The following is a 16,715-nucleotide window of genomic DNA, read 5'->3' as shown; positions in this document are numbered from 1 at the left end:
ATGCACAGCATGCTAAACCATGCACAGCATGCTAAACCATGCACAGCTGTCACACAGAAAGGCTAAGGTGTATCAGACATTTAAGGCCCCCAGCCCACACTGCTGTGCATCTTGATGGTGCCCATTTTGGGACATGCTCAAGGGCCAAACCCACTGTCAGTGTTCAGATCAGAGCTGTCAGGATGCAGCTACACAGTAGATGCTCTGACTCAGCCCAGCCATAGAGGCAGAACTGGGTGCTCCCAAGCATGCACACGCGTCCCCAGATGGTTCCAAAGGCCAGAAATCCCACAGGTTTCCCACCTGGATTGAGTACATGATGATCCTGAAGCAGCGGGTGGCAAAGATCTTCGGCTCCCAGAGCGAGTGGTTATCCAGGTGGCTGGGGAGAGATGGAAACAGAGCAGATGGTGACTGTGTTCCCCAGGCAATGCAGCAGTGCAGACCAGCACCAAGAGCAGGGACAGCCAGGAGCAGAATGGAGTAAATGCTACGCATGAGAGCAGGGATACAAATCATTCTCTGAGGTGACTTTTCTCAGTGACAGGTATCTATCCAAAGCCATCTTCCTCCGAAAACAAGAGCTGAAACCCAATTCCTACTTCCAGCACCATGCCAAGGGCAGTCAGAAGAGCCCTTGCCTTCCCCCCAGCTCTGGCCCACACCTGTTGTTTCTCTGTGCCCTTGTGCCAAAATCAAAGGATGCACAACTTACATGAGAACAGGTGTGATGGCGTTCTTGATGTTGCTGTACGCCGCCCGGCCCAGCAGCTCCCGCAGACACCTCTCTGCCAGCTCTGTGGGACTCTCTTTCTCCTTCTCAGTGGCTTGCAGCGGGGAAGGGGAGCGGCTGTGAAAGCAGAGGAGGGTGATGAGAGTGGAGCTGAGCGTGCTGCAGCAGTGGGGGAGAAGAGGCACAGAGCCCATTCAGGGCGGGACAGAGCTAAATGTTTGTGGCATCTGCCTGTAGCTCTCGTTGCACAGGGCCGTGGGCTACCCCTCACACAGCCTGCAGCCACCCCACAGCAGCCATATGTCACCCTGGGAGGCAGATGGGGTAGCTCCATTGCAGCAGAGCTCAGGGATAACGCACTGTTGGATTTGAGCCAGAGCAGAGGGCAGCACAGGTGCACGGATTACAGGCGAGAGAGTTGTGCTGGAATGGCCCCATTCACAGCCCCATGCAGCAGAAACAGCCCTCACGTCCCTCCTTCCAGTCTCAGGATTAGTGCTTATCATTCCAGGCTCAGTGCTTATCAGCAAGGATACGGGCATAACATTCCTCCCAGCACAGACACAATGTCTCGAGGGAGGACAAGCAAAGCAGTCAGTACAGCACAGCACAAATCACCCTGAACTCATACGCCCTGGGGAACATTCACCCCCCCTTTTCTACACTTGGGCTGTTTGGCATTGCAGAAACACAGCAAATGTTTTTTCCACTTCAGTGCTTCAGTTTACAAGAGAAATGGGAAATGTAACTGGCCAAAAGTCATCTTCCCAGGACTGACACATCTTTCCTAACCTTCAAAAGGAAAATCCCAGGAGGAATTCGTGCCTGTTTCTCCACAAAACGCTTCTCAGCTAAGCACCTCCCCTTCAAACACTCATCTGGTAGGGAGTTATGCTTGAAGAATGGAAGGACAGGGAGCAAAGCCATATTTCAGCTCCCCTCATTCTTCTTGCTGACCTTTAAACTAATTGCATAGGTAGCATTTAAGCAGGAATCTTTACAGCGGTCAGCCCACTGAACAGACAGCTCAGAGCCTCTGCAAAGAGGGCATGGCTTAACTGCAGGGACAGTGCTGAGCTCTCTCCTTCACAGGAGTGATACTGCCCTGCAGTGGCCAAGACAGCAATAACCTTCATGGCACTGGATAGCAAGCAGAGCTCCTGCCATCTGTGCCATCCTTCAAGGAGGACTCTTGCAGGGTTTCTCTGACTATCCACAGCCTTTTTCACATGAGGTGCAGGCACAACGCAGCCCACAGCATCTCTCCCCTATAAAACCTGGCTGAAAACAGCCCTGAAGCTGCTGGAAGAGCATGTGGGCCACAGCAACAGCAAGCACTCACCTTTCAGCCTCCTCCACGTGCTGTAAGTTGAAGAGCAGTGAGGGCACAATTTTGTCCATGTGTTGCGGGTCCCAGATGTTGGCTTGGAGTTCGTCATTCACCGTCTTCCTCACTACTCCCTGCAGGCCTTTAATGCCAGACATCCGGATCCTGGGGAACAAATTAACAGCAAAATGTTATTTATCTCTAAGCATTATTTTACATACATATATACGTACATGTGGGTGAAACTGTGAAAGAAGTTGAAGAGAAGGCACCGATTTCTGCACCCTTGGAGGTGCTCACACAGATGTCACCCCAAGACCTGGCCTGCTATGCCTCAAAGCAATCATTCCACTTTGCATGCCAGAGAGACTTGGCTTCCCACAAAATGACAGACACAAGCAAGAAAGGCTCTGAACCAGCTTAAATTGTTTTGGCAGCAGCAGCCGGCTTCCATCCACCATCTTCACTGGAAGAGCCCCAGGCAAGCTGCAGCCACATGCTAACCAACATTGAGAGGTGGCACTAGCGAGCCTGGCCTCTCCAAAGGGTTAGTATTGGCCTCAGCATCACAGATGGTTTTGCTGTTTCCTCTGTTCCTAGCAGCCACACTGCTAAGCTGTGTCCACAGGGATGCTGGATACCAAGGAAACCTAGATGCAGTCTGGCACCTTTGTCTTTTCTGTGTCCAAAGATCCTGACTCTGCTCTAATCAACAACAGAGCCATCGATAAAAATCCCTGTACGCAGCAGGATTCCCTGCTCTGAAACCAGAATCTCAACACCCATTGCTGGTGCCTGAGAAAGACAGTACATGTCAATCTTCAGAAATAAATGCATTAAATAATCTGCTCTGAGGTCTCTTCCCTAGCAGGGTTGTTTGTTTGTTTGTTTGTTTTCTTCGCAGCCAATTTTCTGATTTTGTTACAGGCAATAATATGACTGCAACACAATTCTTGAGGAATGACCACTGAGCAGGACCAAGGTCACAGGAAAGCAGTGCCCTCCTTTTTAATTACAGGAGAGGCAAAAGAGGTTCTCTCTTCTGGCCTTCAACACAACAGTGTGTCACTGATGCCCTGAAAGTCAAGTAGAAATGATGAACAATCTGCATTACTTCCTTATTAAGGAAAAAAGCTACCTGCAAGTCTGCAGCAGTGACAGGAGGCTGGAAGTCCCCAGAGAGGAGCCTCTCTGAGGAGTGGAAAACCTCAAGGATTCACCTCTCTGTAAGGAGACTGACCTGGCACTGCAGCTCCAGAAACAGCACCAACAGGCTTTGCTGAAGTGCTGCCTGACACCATGATCATCTCTGGCAGCAGTTACCTCTTGTGCACAGGTTCCTGGCTAGAGTCATGGGTGTTACCACCAGCAAACTGTCAGTGCCTCACAGGGATGTACAGGGCCACTTCAAATGCTGGGTCTGTTTAAATACATCACCAAAAGACCTGGATTTGGCAGCAGTAAACAACATTAATCTGTCTGTTTTAGTCATAATTAATCCCCTTGGGATACATTTCCCATCACAACACAGCAAGTCGGTCCTCGGTGTTGTCTAGAGATGTAGCCACTTTCCAACATGGAAAATAACAGATCACAGCTGCAGGAGGCATTTTTTGAGTGAATATTGATTCTGCTAATAGTGGGCTTCTTCCCACCATCATCACTCCTTTTGGGACCAGGATTATTTCCTTGCCTCCCACTCTGAGCTCTTTCAATCTGTGGGATGCAGCCCTGCAGCAAAGGTGAAGAATGCTTCAAGATGCAGAGGCAGCTTGGTGATGGGCAGGCTGCAGGTGTTATCTGCCCACATTTTGCCCAAACACAAGAAGTTTGAAGTGTGTTGTGTCCACGGGCACATTTCCCCTTGTCCTGCCATCGGTAGGAGCAAGCCAATGCCTGAACTGGCATTCAGAGCTGGCCCTGCTGTCAGGATAAAAAATGCAAACCATCTTTTCTCACACACATTTAATGCTGCACACAACAACCCACATAGCACTAGAAGCTGGATACGTGCTGCACTGCATTTTCTATGCCTCTGCTTCATCCTCCCATACAGTCAGCAGGACTTAATGTTTGGAAAATAATCACAGAATAGACCTACTTAACATAGAATGGTCTGGGTTGAAAAGGATCGCAATGATCATCTAGTTTCAACCCCTCTGCTATATGCAGGGTCTCCAACCACCAGACCAGGCTGCCCAGAGCCACATCCAGCCTGGTCTTGAATGCCTGCAGAGAAATAAAGGAGGGTACAGAGACGTGGTCATTTTTAAACGTGAGTGTATACAGCTCTGGATAGTCACTGCACATCACAGCACAAAGTAACTGGTCCTTTCAGCCTGCATCCAACCTGCCACCAAAAGCAGGTGCTTCTCCAGGAAAGACAAAAGCTGGAGACAGAGTGAAAGCCTCCACCCCACTCCAGCATGTCTGCAGCATCAACAAGACCAGGGAGGCTGCTGCTGGCATTCACACATGGCACTCACTTTGTCCGGATCTCCAGGTCATCGTGGCTGGAGTGGCACATCTCACTGAAGCGGGAGACAAAGAAGTCATAGCTGCGGTGGTAAGACGGGGTGTCCTCCTCAATGTTGGCAAACTTCACAAACTGGGAGAGAAGAAACAGAGCATCAGCACAGAGGGCACAACAAAGCCTTAAAATACCTCTCCAAATCTGCAAACATTTGCAGGCTTTGGCAACGTAACACAGGGTCCTGCTGCTGCAGGCTGACGTTGTAGTCAGGGTGACGTTTCCCAAATGCAGCTACAGAGGTGACAGTGGCCCTGAAAATGACAATGAAGAAACAAAGTGTGAGTGAGTTCTTAATAGATCTAGCTTGCAGCACTGGCAACCCAAGGTCCTGTCGCTCCCTTCCAGCTTGGCCATGCCAAGAGGCACAGAGCCTGCCAGAAAAGCCAGCTCACCAACAGACCTGACTTCTGCTTTTCAGCTTTCAAGGGGAAAGTTAAGGAGCAGGAAAGGACAAGTAAGTTTTCAAGCTTTCTTCTGAAGTCAGAAACTTCTTCACAAAGAGATGAGAACAAAGCGTCATGCAGAAAGAGGAGACTTTGGTTCATCTAATCACACTGACAGGGGAAAATAAAAAGGGGAAAAATAAATAAAACATCTACAGCACAAGAGTGGCCACAAAATCCAAGGCTTGAACACGCAGAGAAAGCATGGATAGAGGCTGTATTCATGCAACAGCAACTGGTGCTGGGAATGGATGAGGTTTACCTTTGGCTTGAGACAAGAACTGTGCCCCCAAGTCCTCATGCTTTATCCTCCTGCTTAGAACATGGGCATAAGAAGCTGCTAGCAGAGATCTGAGCAGTAAAATCTGCTGGTTGCTTTTGTGCTCGCGTGCTTCACCCACATCAGCAGGCTGGGAAAGCTGAGGTCACTTACAGAGGCACACAAGGAAGGGAGAGGATTATTGCTGTTTAAGCAATCCTCAACCCACCCCAGCTACTAACAGCAACACCAAGAGAACAATGCCACTGTATTCAAGCTCAGAAGCTGCTCACTAGAAACACTCTCTGCCAGGATAGGAAATCAGCCAAGAAACACAATGGAGCCCCTGGGAAACATCCAAGCTCTGACCCCACATCAGAGGTGGAAGATTCAGCTGCACTCACCTACCTGTCCTCCAAGCAGGATGTCTCCTGCTATGGGAACATGCTCACACTGCACAGAGGACCCCTTCTGCCAGACAGAGATGCCGCATTACAGTGTGGTGTTGATGCCAGTCACTTCCAGAGGCACAGCACAAAGCTCTGCAGTTGCACTGAGCAGTTCCACATCACTGAAGCAGACTGTCCAGGGCAGCACAAAGGCTTTGGGCCAAAGTTTTAGGACTGCTGGGTTCATCCTCCAGCTGGGAGGATCTAACTTATCACTAAGGACTTATCAGTCCACACAGCATCTGCCAGGGTGCTTACCACCATGCCACATAGCATCTCCTTCCTCACTCTGACCCCATGGGCAGGCTTTCCTCTCTTCCTGCTTTCCACATTTGCTGCTGGACAGTGAGCAAAAGGCCCACTGCTACCTCTGCAGCTGGCAAAGCCAGCTCACCCATCCCAGCATGCCACTTGGCACTGAGGGACAGGCCCTGATCAGCATTCACCCACTGTGCAGGGCTATTAATAACGTCAGCTGCAAAGGCTGGCTCTGCATGAGTGAAGGAGATGGATCAGCCCTGCCAGGAACCGTTCCCAGAGCACAGGGACCAGCTCTGACTGATCAACTCCTCTTACTCACCAGAAAAATGCAGGGCTGTTACATAAGAAACCTCTGTACCAGGCAGAGCACAAAGTGTTTTTTTTAGCTCATGGCAACTCCACGTGCAGCCGGAGGCGAGGGTGGGATGCAGAACAAGGAGCAGTAATGGGGCTCCTCATAACAGCTCCTGGGAGGGCAGCCCCAGTTGCCCCATGGCTGAGGAGAGTCACAAAATAAAGAAAGGAAATGGCACATCTTGGACAGAGGTGCCTGGCAGCATTCCCAGGCAGCTGCCAGGCACAGCGAGCCCCACACGTCTCTGTCCTCAGGGGACAGATGTCTCTGCATGGTGCCACCCTGCCTGGTGACACCACACATGGCGCAGCATTCACATCTGCCAACAACTGCAGGCAGCTGCCCTCTCTGCATCCATTCTCAGCCTAAAGCCTCCGGCAGGGCCAAAGCTTGCAAAAAGCAGCTGAGAAAAGAGAGAACTGAGCCTTAATGCCTCCTTGCTCTGCCAGCATCTCCTGACACTTTCAGAACTCTGCCACTTGCTCACAGAGTATTGCATTTTTCTAAGACTTGGCTGCCCTACAAAGGTGCTGTACCATGTGAGAGATGCCCACCCTGGTCCTATTGCCAACCTGTGCCCCATGGCAAAAAGCAGCACCAGACACACACAGAAAAGACCCAGGGCTGGCAGGAAAGAAGGCAGCAAACCTTCAGAGATGCTTTCAGCAACAGATTTCACTCAAAGTGTGGCAATGCATCCCAGGTAAAAAGCTGCTCCCTGGCTTCGTGACCTATCTGTCGTCAACAGAACAATTGAAAACACTGAAATATAGCACTATATCAGGGGCAGGAGCTCTTACAAAGACAAGCTAAGACAGCCAGGCTTGTTCAGCCCAGAGGAGAGAAGGCTCTGAGGAGACCTCCCTGTTGCCTTCCAGTACTTAAAGGGAGCTTAGAAACAAGAGGAGACTGACTTTTTACAGAGGCAGATAGTGATGTCATAAGGAGGAATGGTTTTAAAGGAGAAGATGGGAGATTTAGGATAGATATCAGGAGGAAATGCTTCATTCAGAGGTGGTTCTGCCCAGTTGCTGCCCAGAGAAGCTGTGGATGCCCCATCTGGAGGTGCCCAAGGTCAGGCTGGACATAATCCTGGGGAGGCAACCAGCCCATGGAAGTGTTTGGACTGGACAGGCTTTAAGATCCCTTCCAACCCAACTCACTCTATGGTTCTGTGATTCTATTTCTGCTGTGTTTTGAAGGGACGTTGGGCTGGGCTCAGGCTCTCGTGATTGAAGCCAACAAGTTCCAAGTGAAATGCAGCTGTGATGAGCAGGGAGCAAGCATGGGGGAAACGTAAGGAGGGCAACTATCCTGGAGATACAAAACAACGGCTGGGAAGGGATAACGCTGCTATCTATAAATATGTCAGACATAAATACATCAGAAGAGGAACATCAAGGAGGGGGAAGAGCTGCTTAAATGAAAGATCAACACTGGTTTGAGGAAAAAAATAAAACATCAATGACATTGAGCTGGAAATTAGATGGTTCCTACCCAAAGCAGGGAGATTGCCCAGCAGCCTCCTAACAAGGATGAGAAAACAAAGTGGATTTAAGCTGCCTCTCCATATGTTCACCCTGGGGATTATATGATGACAGGACACTGGATTTTCACTGCCACCCGCTGCCTCCAGCACTGTGGCTGTGCAGCCCAGGCCCTGGGAATCAGCCCCACACAGCACAGAGCTGCACATCCCTGCAAGGAGCCAGACGTGTCCAAGGAGAGATTTCACGCCGTGAGAATGACTCACTTGGAGCAGGTTTCTATAAACAACCTCCTCCCGCCTTTGCCATCAGCTCCCTTATTGTGAAGCCTGCTTGAGACAGCACCCTCTAATTAAGCACAAGCCTAAGGCGCATTCCTCATTAGGAGATACAGGAAGAAGTGTCTCATTATCATGACTCACTGCTCTATAAAAGCCCAGAAGGTTTTGATGCCACTTGCCCTCTGAGCACTGCCACACTCCAGAAAAAGAAAGACAAAGCTACTAAACCATCATTCTCAATCTGGACTCCTCGTTACAACATCAGCCACTGACTGCTGACCACAATGGAAACCACACTGAAGAAACTGTTCCTCCTGCTTGAAGATGTTAGTTGGGCTTGGAACCCTGATTCATAAAACAGCTTGGGTTAGAAGGGACTTTAAAGCCCACCCAGCTGCAACCCCCTCCTGCAGGCTGGTTGCTACCCGAAAGTTTAGGCTGCATCCAACATGGCTTTGAGCACCTCCAGATGGGGTACCCAAAACCTCTCTGGGCAGTCTGTGCCAGCACCTCCCCACTCCAGGTGAAAAATTTCCCCCTAACCTCTAATGTAAACTCTCCTCTCTTTAAGTTTAAAACTGAAGCCTCTGCTGGGCATCGTGAAATGGGATGGCTTAGGGGATGAACAAGGAGATACTGCATGCATTTGAAGGATAGGACACTCTGTTAGCAAGAGAACCAGCTGCTTGCCACGGGGCAGGACCCAGGTGGCTCTGGAACATACCAAGGGGCTTGGAGAGCAAGCAGCACCTCTCACATCCCCACAGAACTCAGGTCATGCTTGGGCACAGAGGGATGAGGGCACTGCTCGCGAATCCTGCTCCCATCATGAGGTGCATTCCAAGGTAGACCCTGCAGCATATGTGGAGTTTGCAGCAGCAGCAGCAGCATGCCAAAATGCTATAGCAAGCTGCTGTAGAGAGAAAGCAGTTAGTTCCCACCAAGTCATCAGTCCTGCTTCTCCAAGAGCTGGGGATTAATAGGTTTGCTGATAGGCAGCTCACATTGCTTTCAGCTGGGAGCAATTAGCTGCCAGGCAGAAGGGGTTGTGAAAGGTCTTCACTTCACTGCCCCTGCCTCACCAGAGGTATTTATAGCCAAGTGCCTGGAACTGTGCTGGCTCCTGGAGGAGAGGAGCACAGTGGGATGCAGTGCTGCCTGACCAGGAGGTGCTATCAAGCACTAATACCATTCCTCTGACTGCCACATACAGCACAAAATGAAAGCTTAGGGCTGAGTTGTCCTTGCATTTCCCTCTCAACAACACTCAAGAATCTGCCTAGCCCACCCTCCTGGCCAAAGGACAATCAGCTCCATTTCAGCCTTTAAAAGCAGTGAGAACAGAAGCTGCTTGCACAAGCCAAGCCCCTGGGTGCTGTCAGAGCCCTTAGAAGCCCAGGTGCTCGGTACACCCAGTCCTCCCAGTAAAAGCCAGCAAAAAGCAAGCTGTTTCACTGGCAGAAAGGCAGTGTACTACAGCCAGGGTCAGCACTTTGGAAGCCACAAGGATGTCATGTCACTCATTCATGCTTCTCTTTTTTCCCCTCATCTGATAGCTGTGACTGACACACTCCTGGTCTGGCTAAGCCATTTATTGCAAGCTACAGCTCCGATTAAACCAGCCCTTTTATGAACACGAAGAGCTCCTAAAATCCACAGGGATCACCTCCTAAGTTGGTCTATTGTCTGAAACTGCTGACAGCCCTCCATGTCCTGTAGATTTTTAGGAAAAAATGAATTCAAGAGCAGGAGAGTATGATAGTAGAGATTACAGCCCAGTAATTGGTCCCAAACAGCAAACGGAAGAAATACACAGACAGCACAGCTAAGGGCTCAGACACCTCACACGTGGCAGGACACACAGAGAGAACATCTTAAATCCTTACCTGAAACCATCCCCCATCCTTTCCCAATGGGGATTCCCACCCCAACAACATTCCGACACAGGGTGACAGGCAATGCATAAGGCAAAGGACCAGGTTAGCAGGGTGCTGCTAACTTCCCCGGCACGGCTACTCACTGAGTTTGTCCCCAGGATCTGTAGGTTGGGCTTCTCTGACTCCAGCAGCTTTGCCACCATCTTCAGGAAGCTCTCCACAAAGAGATTGATGCTCTGGCAGTGACAGGCCATGAGGAGCTGGTCCAGGGCCTCCATGGCAATGCACACATACCTGGGAGCAGGCAGAAGCCAGGATCATTGCTCAGCAGCAGAATGGACATGGCCCCACAGCCCTCCCTCTTCCTTCCCACTCCCAAACCAACCAAGTGCTCACAAGTAAAGTCAGCCTAATGCTAACTTCCTGCCCTGGCAAGGCCAACAGCAAAAAAATCTACATCCTAAATACCCTTGGGAGATTTTTAGACGGAGGTGGATGCTCCCAGTATCCTGCCTTCTATGGAAGACTAAGCTGCCCAAGGACTTGGGCTGACAGCAACATCTTGCATCTCTCCCCCATGGGGGGGGGGGTCTTTCCTGTAGGTTTCCTTTACTCTGAACTGGTCTTTTTGCCCTGTGAAGGAGTGCTGGGACAAAATAGGCTATCCAAGCATGGCTATACTTGCATCACTGCTGAAGTTCCTTGGGTGAGCAGTGTTTCCTCCAGCAGAAGTTGGCAATCCATGCCTTACTCCCCATCCTTCCTCCAGGGATAGAGCTTTTGGTCACTCAGTCCTGACTGTGTGTGCTACACAGGGACAAGAGAAGCCCAGAACCAAATCCAAAGAGAGGATGTCCTCATGACAGGTCCCTGGGCCATTCAGGGGGTATTTTTGAGCGTAGCACATTCCTTTTGCCATCCCTCCTGACCAGGCTGAGCTGGTTAAAGCTCACTGCAGACCTCCTTCCAGCAGCTGGCTTCTCTGCAAGCTGTCACAGCGTGTCTTCCAGGCTATTTATTAAATCATTCCTGCCACATTCGTGCCTCTAGAGGAAGTTGGAAAAGCTCATGCCCAGTGATAAATCTCACTCGGGTGCTCATTACAGAGGTGGCGACTGATTACACAGCTATTGTGGAATTTGTCGGGTGTCACTTCATGTTTCCAAGACAAATTGGATTGGCTGTTCAGTGGCTCTGGGGAAGTCTGCTGTTTGCAGGCTGGTCCTGCAGCACTTCCTCATGAACTATGCAGCAGCCTCGTGCTATGACCACACAGACCTTCAGCTATTGGTTGTCCTCTCTGTGCACAAAACCCAGTGAAGGAAACCCTGACCTCCAAGTGCTGTGAGCAAGCATTTATTCCAATTAGAGGTTCCCAAACCACATAAAAAGTGATTTCAGTCTCATGGCCTCAGCTCCCTTGCATGATCTATGAGGTACCCAAACATATGAGATTGATCCAGTGCCAATACACTCGGCACTTCACAGCTCCTTACCACCTCCCTTCATCTCCATACCTTTGTATCTCAGTGGTTAGAGTCAAGCTCAGACCTCCTGCCACAGCCAAGATAGTAAGAGGTGGCAAGCACAGACTTCTTTGTATCGAGCACAAATTGCCCTTTAACCTCAATTTCATGCTCCAACTCCTTTCCATAGCCAAATCTGCAGCAGCTTCCAGCTTGTGCTGAAGGGTGAAACCTTAAAGCTTAAAGCAGCTCAATGCAGCAAGCTCATGATAGTAGGGCAGGCAGGAGCTGCCCATCAGCCCTGCCTGCACATTGACGGGCAGCTAGAGAGGAAGACAACCCTTTCAAGGGAAAGGATAAGCCCCCAACTTCCAAGTTCCAGCAAGACTGATCCCTTTTCCCTGGAAATGGTGAAATCTGGCTTCATTCTTGAGCAGATCCTTTGGTATCTTATGGCATGCAAACCTTCAGGCACCATTACAGCTCTTCTAGACATCGTGAAAATGAGCAGCCTGAATCCATGAAGTTCCTAACCATCTGTCAAACTGGGTTAAAACTGGCCCAGAGGGGAAAAAAGGTATGAAGAGATAACAAAAAGAAAAACAACAGCATGAAGCATCAACCTCCTTTCTCAAAGGAAACAAGGCTTCCAAAAGGAAAAAGGGGTACTGGGAAAATAACAGAGTATCCCAAACTGGAAGAGCCCCACAGCGACTGTCAAATCCAACTCTGGACTCCACATAGGCTGACCCAGAATTCAATCCATGTTTCTGAGAGCTTCTTGAACTCTGGCAGGCTGCAAACTCAAACACTTTCTCCTTTAGCAACAAAAGGTAATAAGAGGACAACACCCAGCAGGCCTGAAATCAAGGCTATCATCACCTCAAATGCAGAAGACAGGCACCCTGAGCCCAGCTCTGGTGTCCTGCAGTGGGACGAGCCCTGCTGCTGACGCTGGTCTATAAATAAAAAGTTTATCCAAACCTATTTCAGGCATTTCAAAGTTAGGCTTTGAAAATTAGCCTGCACTTCAACCCAATTAAATGCCTATATGCACAAGCAGATGGGGATGGAATATATCCCCCCTGCCAAAGCTTGCCATTAGATGTCAAAAGTCTTTGAAAACCTTTCTTTTCCTAACATAGCAAGCAGAGCCTGTTAACTGCAGAACATCAGGCATAGCTTTGAATGTCCTGTCACTCCTGATGACGGGTGATGCATGTGAAGCTTTGAAGGTTTTCCAACTTCAACACTTCTCAGGCAGGCTGCTGGCTTCTCTTCCCCCAGGATAAAAGGCAGGCTGAAGTTCGCACTACAAAGCTGAGCCACATTTGTTTGCTGTGGCTTTGTTCAGGAGACAAGAAGAATCAATCCAGGAGCTATTTCAAAGGGAAGGAGCCCTTCCGTGCTCCCCCAGTGTTTCTAACCAGGGCAGTCAGCTAGTTGCAGGCAGGCACTGCTCTCCCCGTGGTAAACAAAGCAAGGCCTTGCAGGAAGGGAAGATGAAGGGAATAGGGCACAGACAGGACTGCATAAGGTAAGCCAGACAGAGCAAACACAGCAATCTTCATCCAGCCCAATGCATCTCCATCATGTGCTCTCCATCACACTGCCCTAATCCCTAGTCCCACTCTGTAGCTCAACGAGATGTTCATGGGGTACAGCACACCCAAACTTGTCCTGAATAACACCTAATGAGCCACATACAGAGCCACTCCAACTAGCTGTTTGTCCATTTCTAGTCAGACTTACAGATCTAAAAGAGCCTTCTGAGGGCCAGAAGGATGCTACAGGCTCCTCACCGTGACCTAGAAGGAATTGGTGTGGCTGAAACAACCTCCCAGCCCTTACCCATATCGGTGCCGGCTCACGTCTCTGATAAGCCGCTCAGAGAGGTAAGCACCGATGCGATCCAGCTTCTCTGGGGCAGACAGGGCGTAGAATGTCAGCTTTTCCATGTTGGTCTTCACCAACCCATCCTAAAAGAAAGCAATGCAGGGTGTCAAAGCCTCACAACCAGAGCAAACAAGCATCAGGAGCATCTTTGCGGCAAACCACGGCGGTGATGTCAGATGCCTGGAACATCCCAGCCACCTCCTTACACTTCTCCATATCTTGTACAGTAGGGAATGCTTATAAGAATTGCATTTGGCCCCAGCTTAGAGCTCTCTGACCTGCTACAGCAGCAAGCAGTGGTGCAAACAACACACCACAAATGTGATGTGAACCACTTTACCAGTGCCCCCACACCACTTGAGGACAGCAGCAGACAGGGACATCAGCACCTCTGGTCTCCTGAGACCAAACAAGCTGCCAGCCCTAATCCCCCTATAGCCTTAGTCTTGCTGTCAGCTTCACAACAAAACAAGCACTCACCACTTTCCTGGGCAATCCCAGCTCCACTGCCCAGTCAGGACACTGCCTTAGCATCCCAGCTGTGAAATGGAGACCAGAGGCCAGAATTTGGGATGCTCCAGGAGCAGCTGACAGCCCTTGGACATCCCCCCTGTCTCCTGTTCAGTGAGGCAGCAAGCAAAGCACCAGCCTTCCTGCATCCTAACAGCATAAACAGCTCAAAAAACTCAAAAGCCAGGATGAAGCCTCAGGAGGGCCTCTCTCTTAGAAGCTGCCTTCCTTATCCTGCAAAGAGACTGCAATAAAGTCCAGACCCCATCCACCTGCACTCAGCATCCACACCAGCACATTTGGGAAAGGAAGTCAGCCCACCACAGCATGGAGAGACAGAGGAGACGCTTCTATATTTTCCCCTGATAAACAGTATTTAAAGGAAAATCCATTCCTCCACATGGTCTTATGAAATCAAAGTACTGCCTGCCTCCCAGGAACTATTTCTGGGCAGATCAGAAAATTCTTTACTCAGAGGGTGGTGAAGCCCTGGCACTGCTGCCCAGTGAAGCTGTGGGTGCCCTATCCCTGGAGATGCTCAAGGCCAGGCTGGACGGGGCTTTGGGCAGCCTGATCCAGTGGCTAGCAATCAGCCCACAGCAGGGAGTTACTGCTGGATGATCTCTGATCCAACCATTCTGGCATTCTACGATTTTATGAACCTGAGATGTAGGAGTGTCATAGCCCAGCAAAGCACAGATGCTTTGGAGGGTGAAGCAGCACCTCACTTACCTCCGGGTCCTCAGGGAAGATGTTGTCAACAAGTCTTTTGTAGCGGGGACGCAGGGCACCACAGCAGCCACACACACCTGCAGAGAGGAGGGAGCTGGTCAGTGGGGACAAAATCCTCAGCTCCAGGGCAAAGCCCTGTGTGGAGATGACCTTGGTGAAAAACACATGCCTGGATTTGGAGGCACCAAACTGCAACATGTGGAAGAGCACAGGGTACCAAGCTGATGACAAGCCTGAGATTTGCAGCCAAAAAAAAAAAACAAAACCAAAACTACAGCTGAGAGGCAGGGAATTGGCTGGTGATCAGCATCATTTATGTAGGACCACAGGTAATCTGCTTTTCTCACCCAAGAAAGTAGCCCCAAGGTATACAGAGTTCCCCTACATCTAGGCCTCTGTATCTCACAAGACTGTGTTCCATGGGTTCTCAGAATGAGAGCTACTCAGCCAACAAAACACATCTCATATGGTGCTCCCCATGGAGCCAGAAGGGATAACAACAGCACTGAAGAAAGCAAGAGGAAGATAGGTTCTCTTCTTTAGGGTTGTGAAAGGAAAATGCATTTTCCTGTTTGCAACCCCAAAGCTGAGCTGTTGAACACCACCTTCAACTGTTCCCCTGTGTACAAGTCTCTTGGTGCCCCACAGGGGCTGAAGGACAGTTGGACAGTTGTGAGCTGTGTGTTGCAGAATGCCACCTTACAACAAGCCCAGCACAGCACTCAGCAGACAGGAACATGTTGAGGTGGAACCACTCAGAACTAGGAGTGCAAGCCAATGGTTATCACAGGCAGCTGAAGTCACCTAGCTGATTTTTATGGGGGTGCCTCAGATGTCACATCAAGAGGAGGCCTTAGCAAGCTCAGGGAAGTGTGAGTAATTCAGGGCAGCTTTTTAGCAACTGCTGCTGACAAGCAAAAGCGTGGGGACAAAGGCTCGCAGTGCTGGCAGTGCTCACTTCCTGCAGTATCCTTACTCGCTCTTCCACCTCTTTCACTCTCCCTGCAAACCCCTCTGTAGCTCCCCACTATCCTGTATTTTATTTCCAAGTCCTCATTTCTGCTGCTCTCCCTGCCCTGCTTTCCCTCAGCTGCCTTGGATCGATTGTGCTTTTTTCCCAAAGCACCTTTAATCTGGACTCTTAATAAATTCTCGTTTGCTATTCACACAAACGAGCACATGATGATTTCCTGGATCCTCTTAAGAAATTTCCTTTGCCCAGAATAACAGAGGCAGCATGACAGTACTTGCCTTGCTGGGTTCGTGCCCCATCCTCAAATGGCACCAGCCCTCCCCACAAATAGCTGGAGAGATCCCCCATAAGCAATCCCATTAGCTGAGAAGCCGGGGTCCCTCCACTCCCTGCAGCCTCATCAGTAATTATCTCATCTCCAGCAATGGGACTTGAGGGTACTTTTCAGGCTGAATGCACATTCCCATCTCCAGCCCTGGGAGGGGAGCAAAGAGCCCAGCCACGTTCCCGTCCTGCCACCCTCTTTTGATGAATGAAGCTGAAGAGCAGACACAGCGTGAATCCATCAATAATAATGGCGTAATTAAATCTAATGCCTTCCCTCTCACCTCACATGAACTCTTCTTCCAAAAGCACGAGGTTTTACGGCCTCACCTAGGGACAGAGCAGCAGCAGCAGGAGGATGAGCACGGCTTGGGTGAGGAAGGCAGGCACCCTGCTGTTCCAAAGCTATGCTGGGACACTGGTGGGCAGATCCCACCACAGCTCTACCAGGTGAGGCTCTCTGATATCTAATAAAAGGGCTGAGCTCACTGAGGCCAGGCAATGAAAGGGTCTCTACTCTATTTGCATTAAACCAAGAGAAACTTTTCTGGCCCAAATCTCTGCCTTGGCAGTTTTGACCCAGACAAATACAAACACAGTCAGTGAAACCCTAAATCTTTAAGAAACCAGAAGAAAAACAGTGTATAACTTGAAGAAAACAGAATGTTCCCCCCACCCACCCACCCTGAGTGCTCTGCAGAGAGCAAAAACCTCAAGTCCTAACACCAGCCCTGAAATCAGCTCAGTGCTTGTCCCACACAGGATGCTTCCAGACCTTCACAGCAACAAAACCTAATGCATGGCAAGAA

General features: G+C 50.0%; 1 protein-coding gene across 4 annotated transcripts in view; it reads right to left on the bottom strand.

The window, feature by feature from the left end:
• EFR3B (EFR3 homolog B) overlaps positions 1–16,715 on the bottom strand; it is a 38,250-nt gene that overhangs the window by 13,029 nt on the left and 8,506 nt on the right. For all 4 annotated transcript variants that reach the window (XM_042887512.1, XM_042887513.1, XM_042887509.1 and 1 more), the window contains exons 2-8: positions 14,610–14,686; positions 13,323–13,450; positions 10,149–10,299; positions 4,547–4,668; positions 2,076–2,225; positions 716–850; positions 304–382 (exon numbers count right to left, since the gene is read on the bottom strand). In XM_042887512.1, coding sequence (XP_042743446.1) covers positions 304–382; positions 716–850; positions 2,076–2,225; positions 4,547–4,668; positions 10,149–10,299; positions 13,323–13,450; positions 14,610–14,686 — 842 coding nt within the window. The remainder of the gene's footprint in view (positions 1–303; positions 383–715; positions 851–2,075; positions 2,226–4,546; positions 4,669–10,148; positions 10,300–13,322; positions 13,451–14,609; positions 14,687–16,715) is intronic.

The sequence above is a fragment of the Lagopus leucura genome, unplaced genomic scaffold, assembly GCF_019238085.1.
Source record: "Lagopus leucura isolate 7727_CA_CO unplaced genomic scaffold, USGS_WTPT01 Super-Scaffold_100088, whole genome shotgun sequence".
Lineage (NCBI taxonomy): Eukaryota > Metazoa > Chordata > Aves > Galliformes > Phasianidae > Lagopus > Lagopus leucura.
Note: the sequence above shows the minus strand (reverse complement) of the source record. Positions and strands in the feature narration are given on the sequence as shown.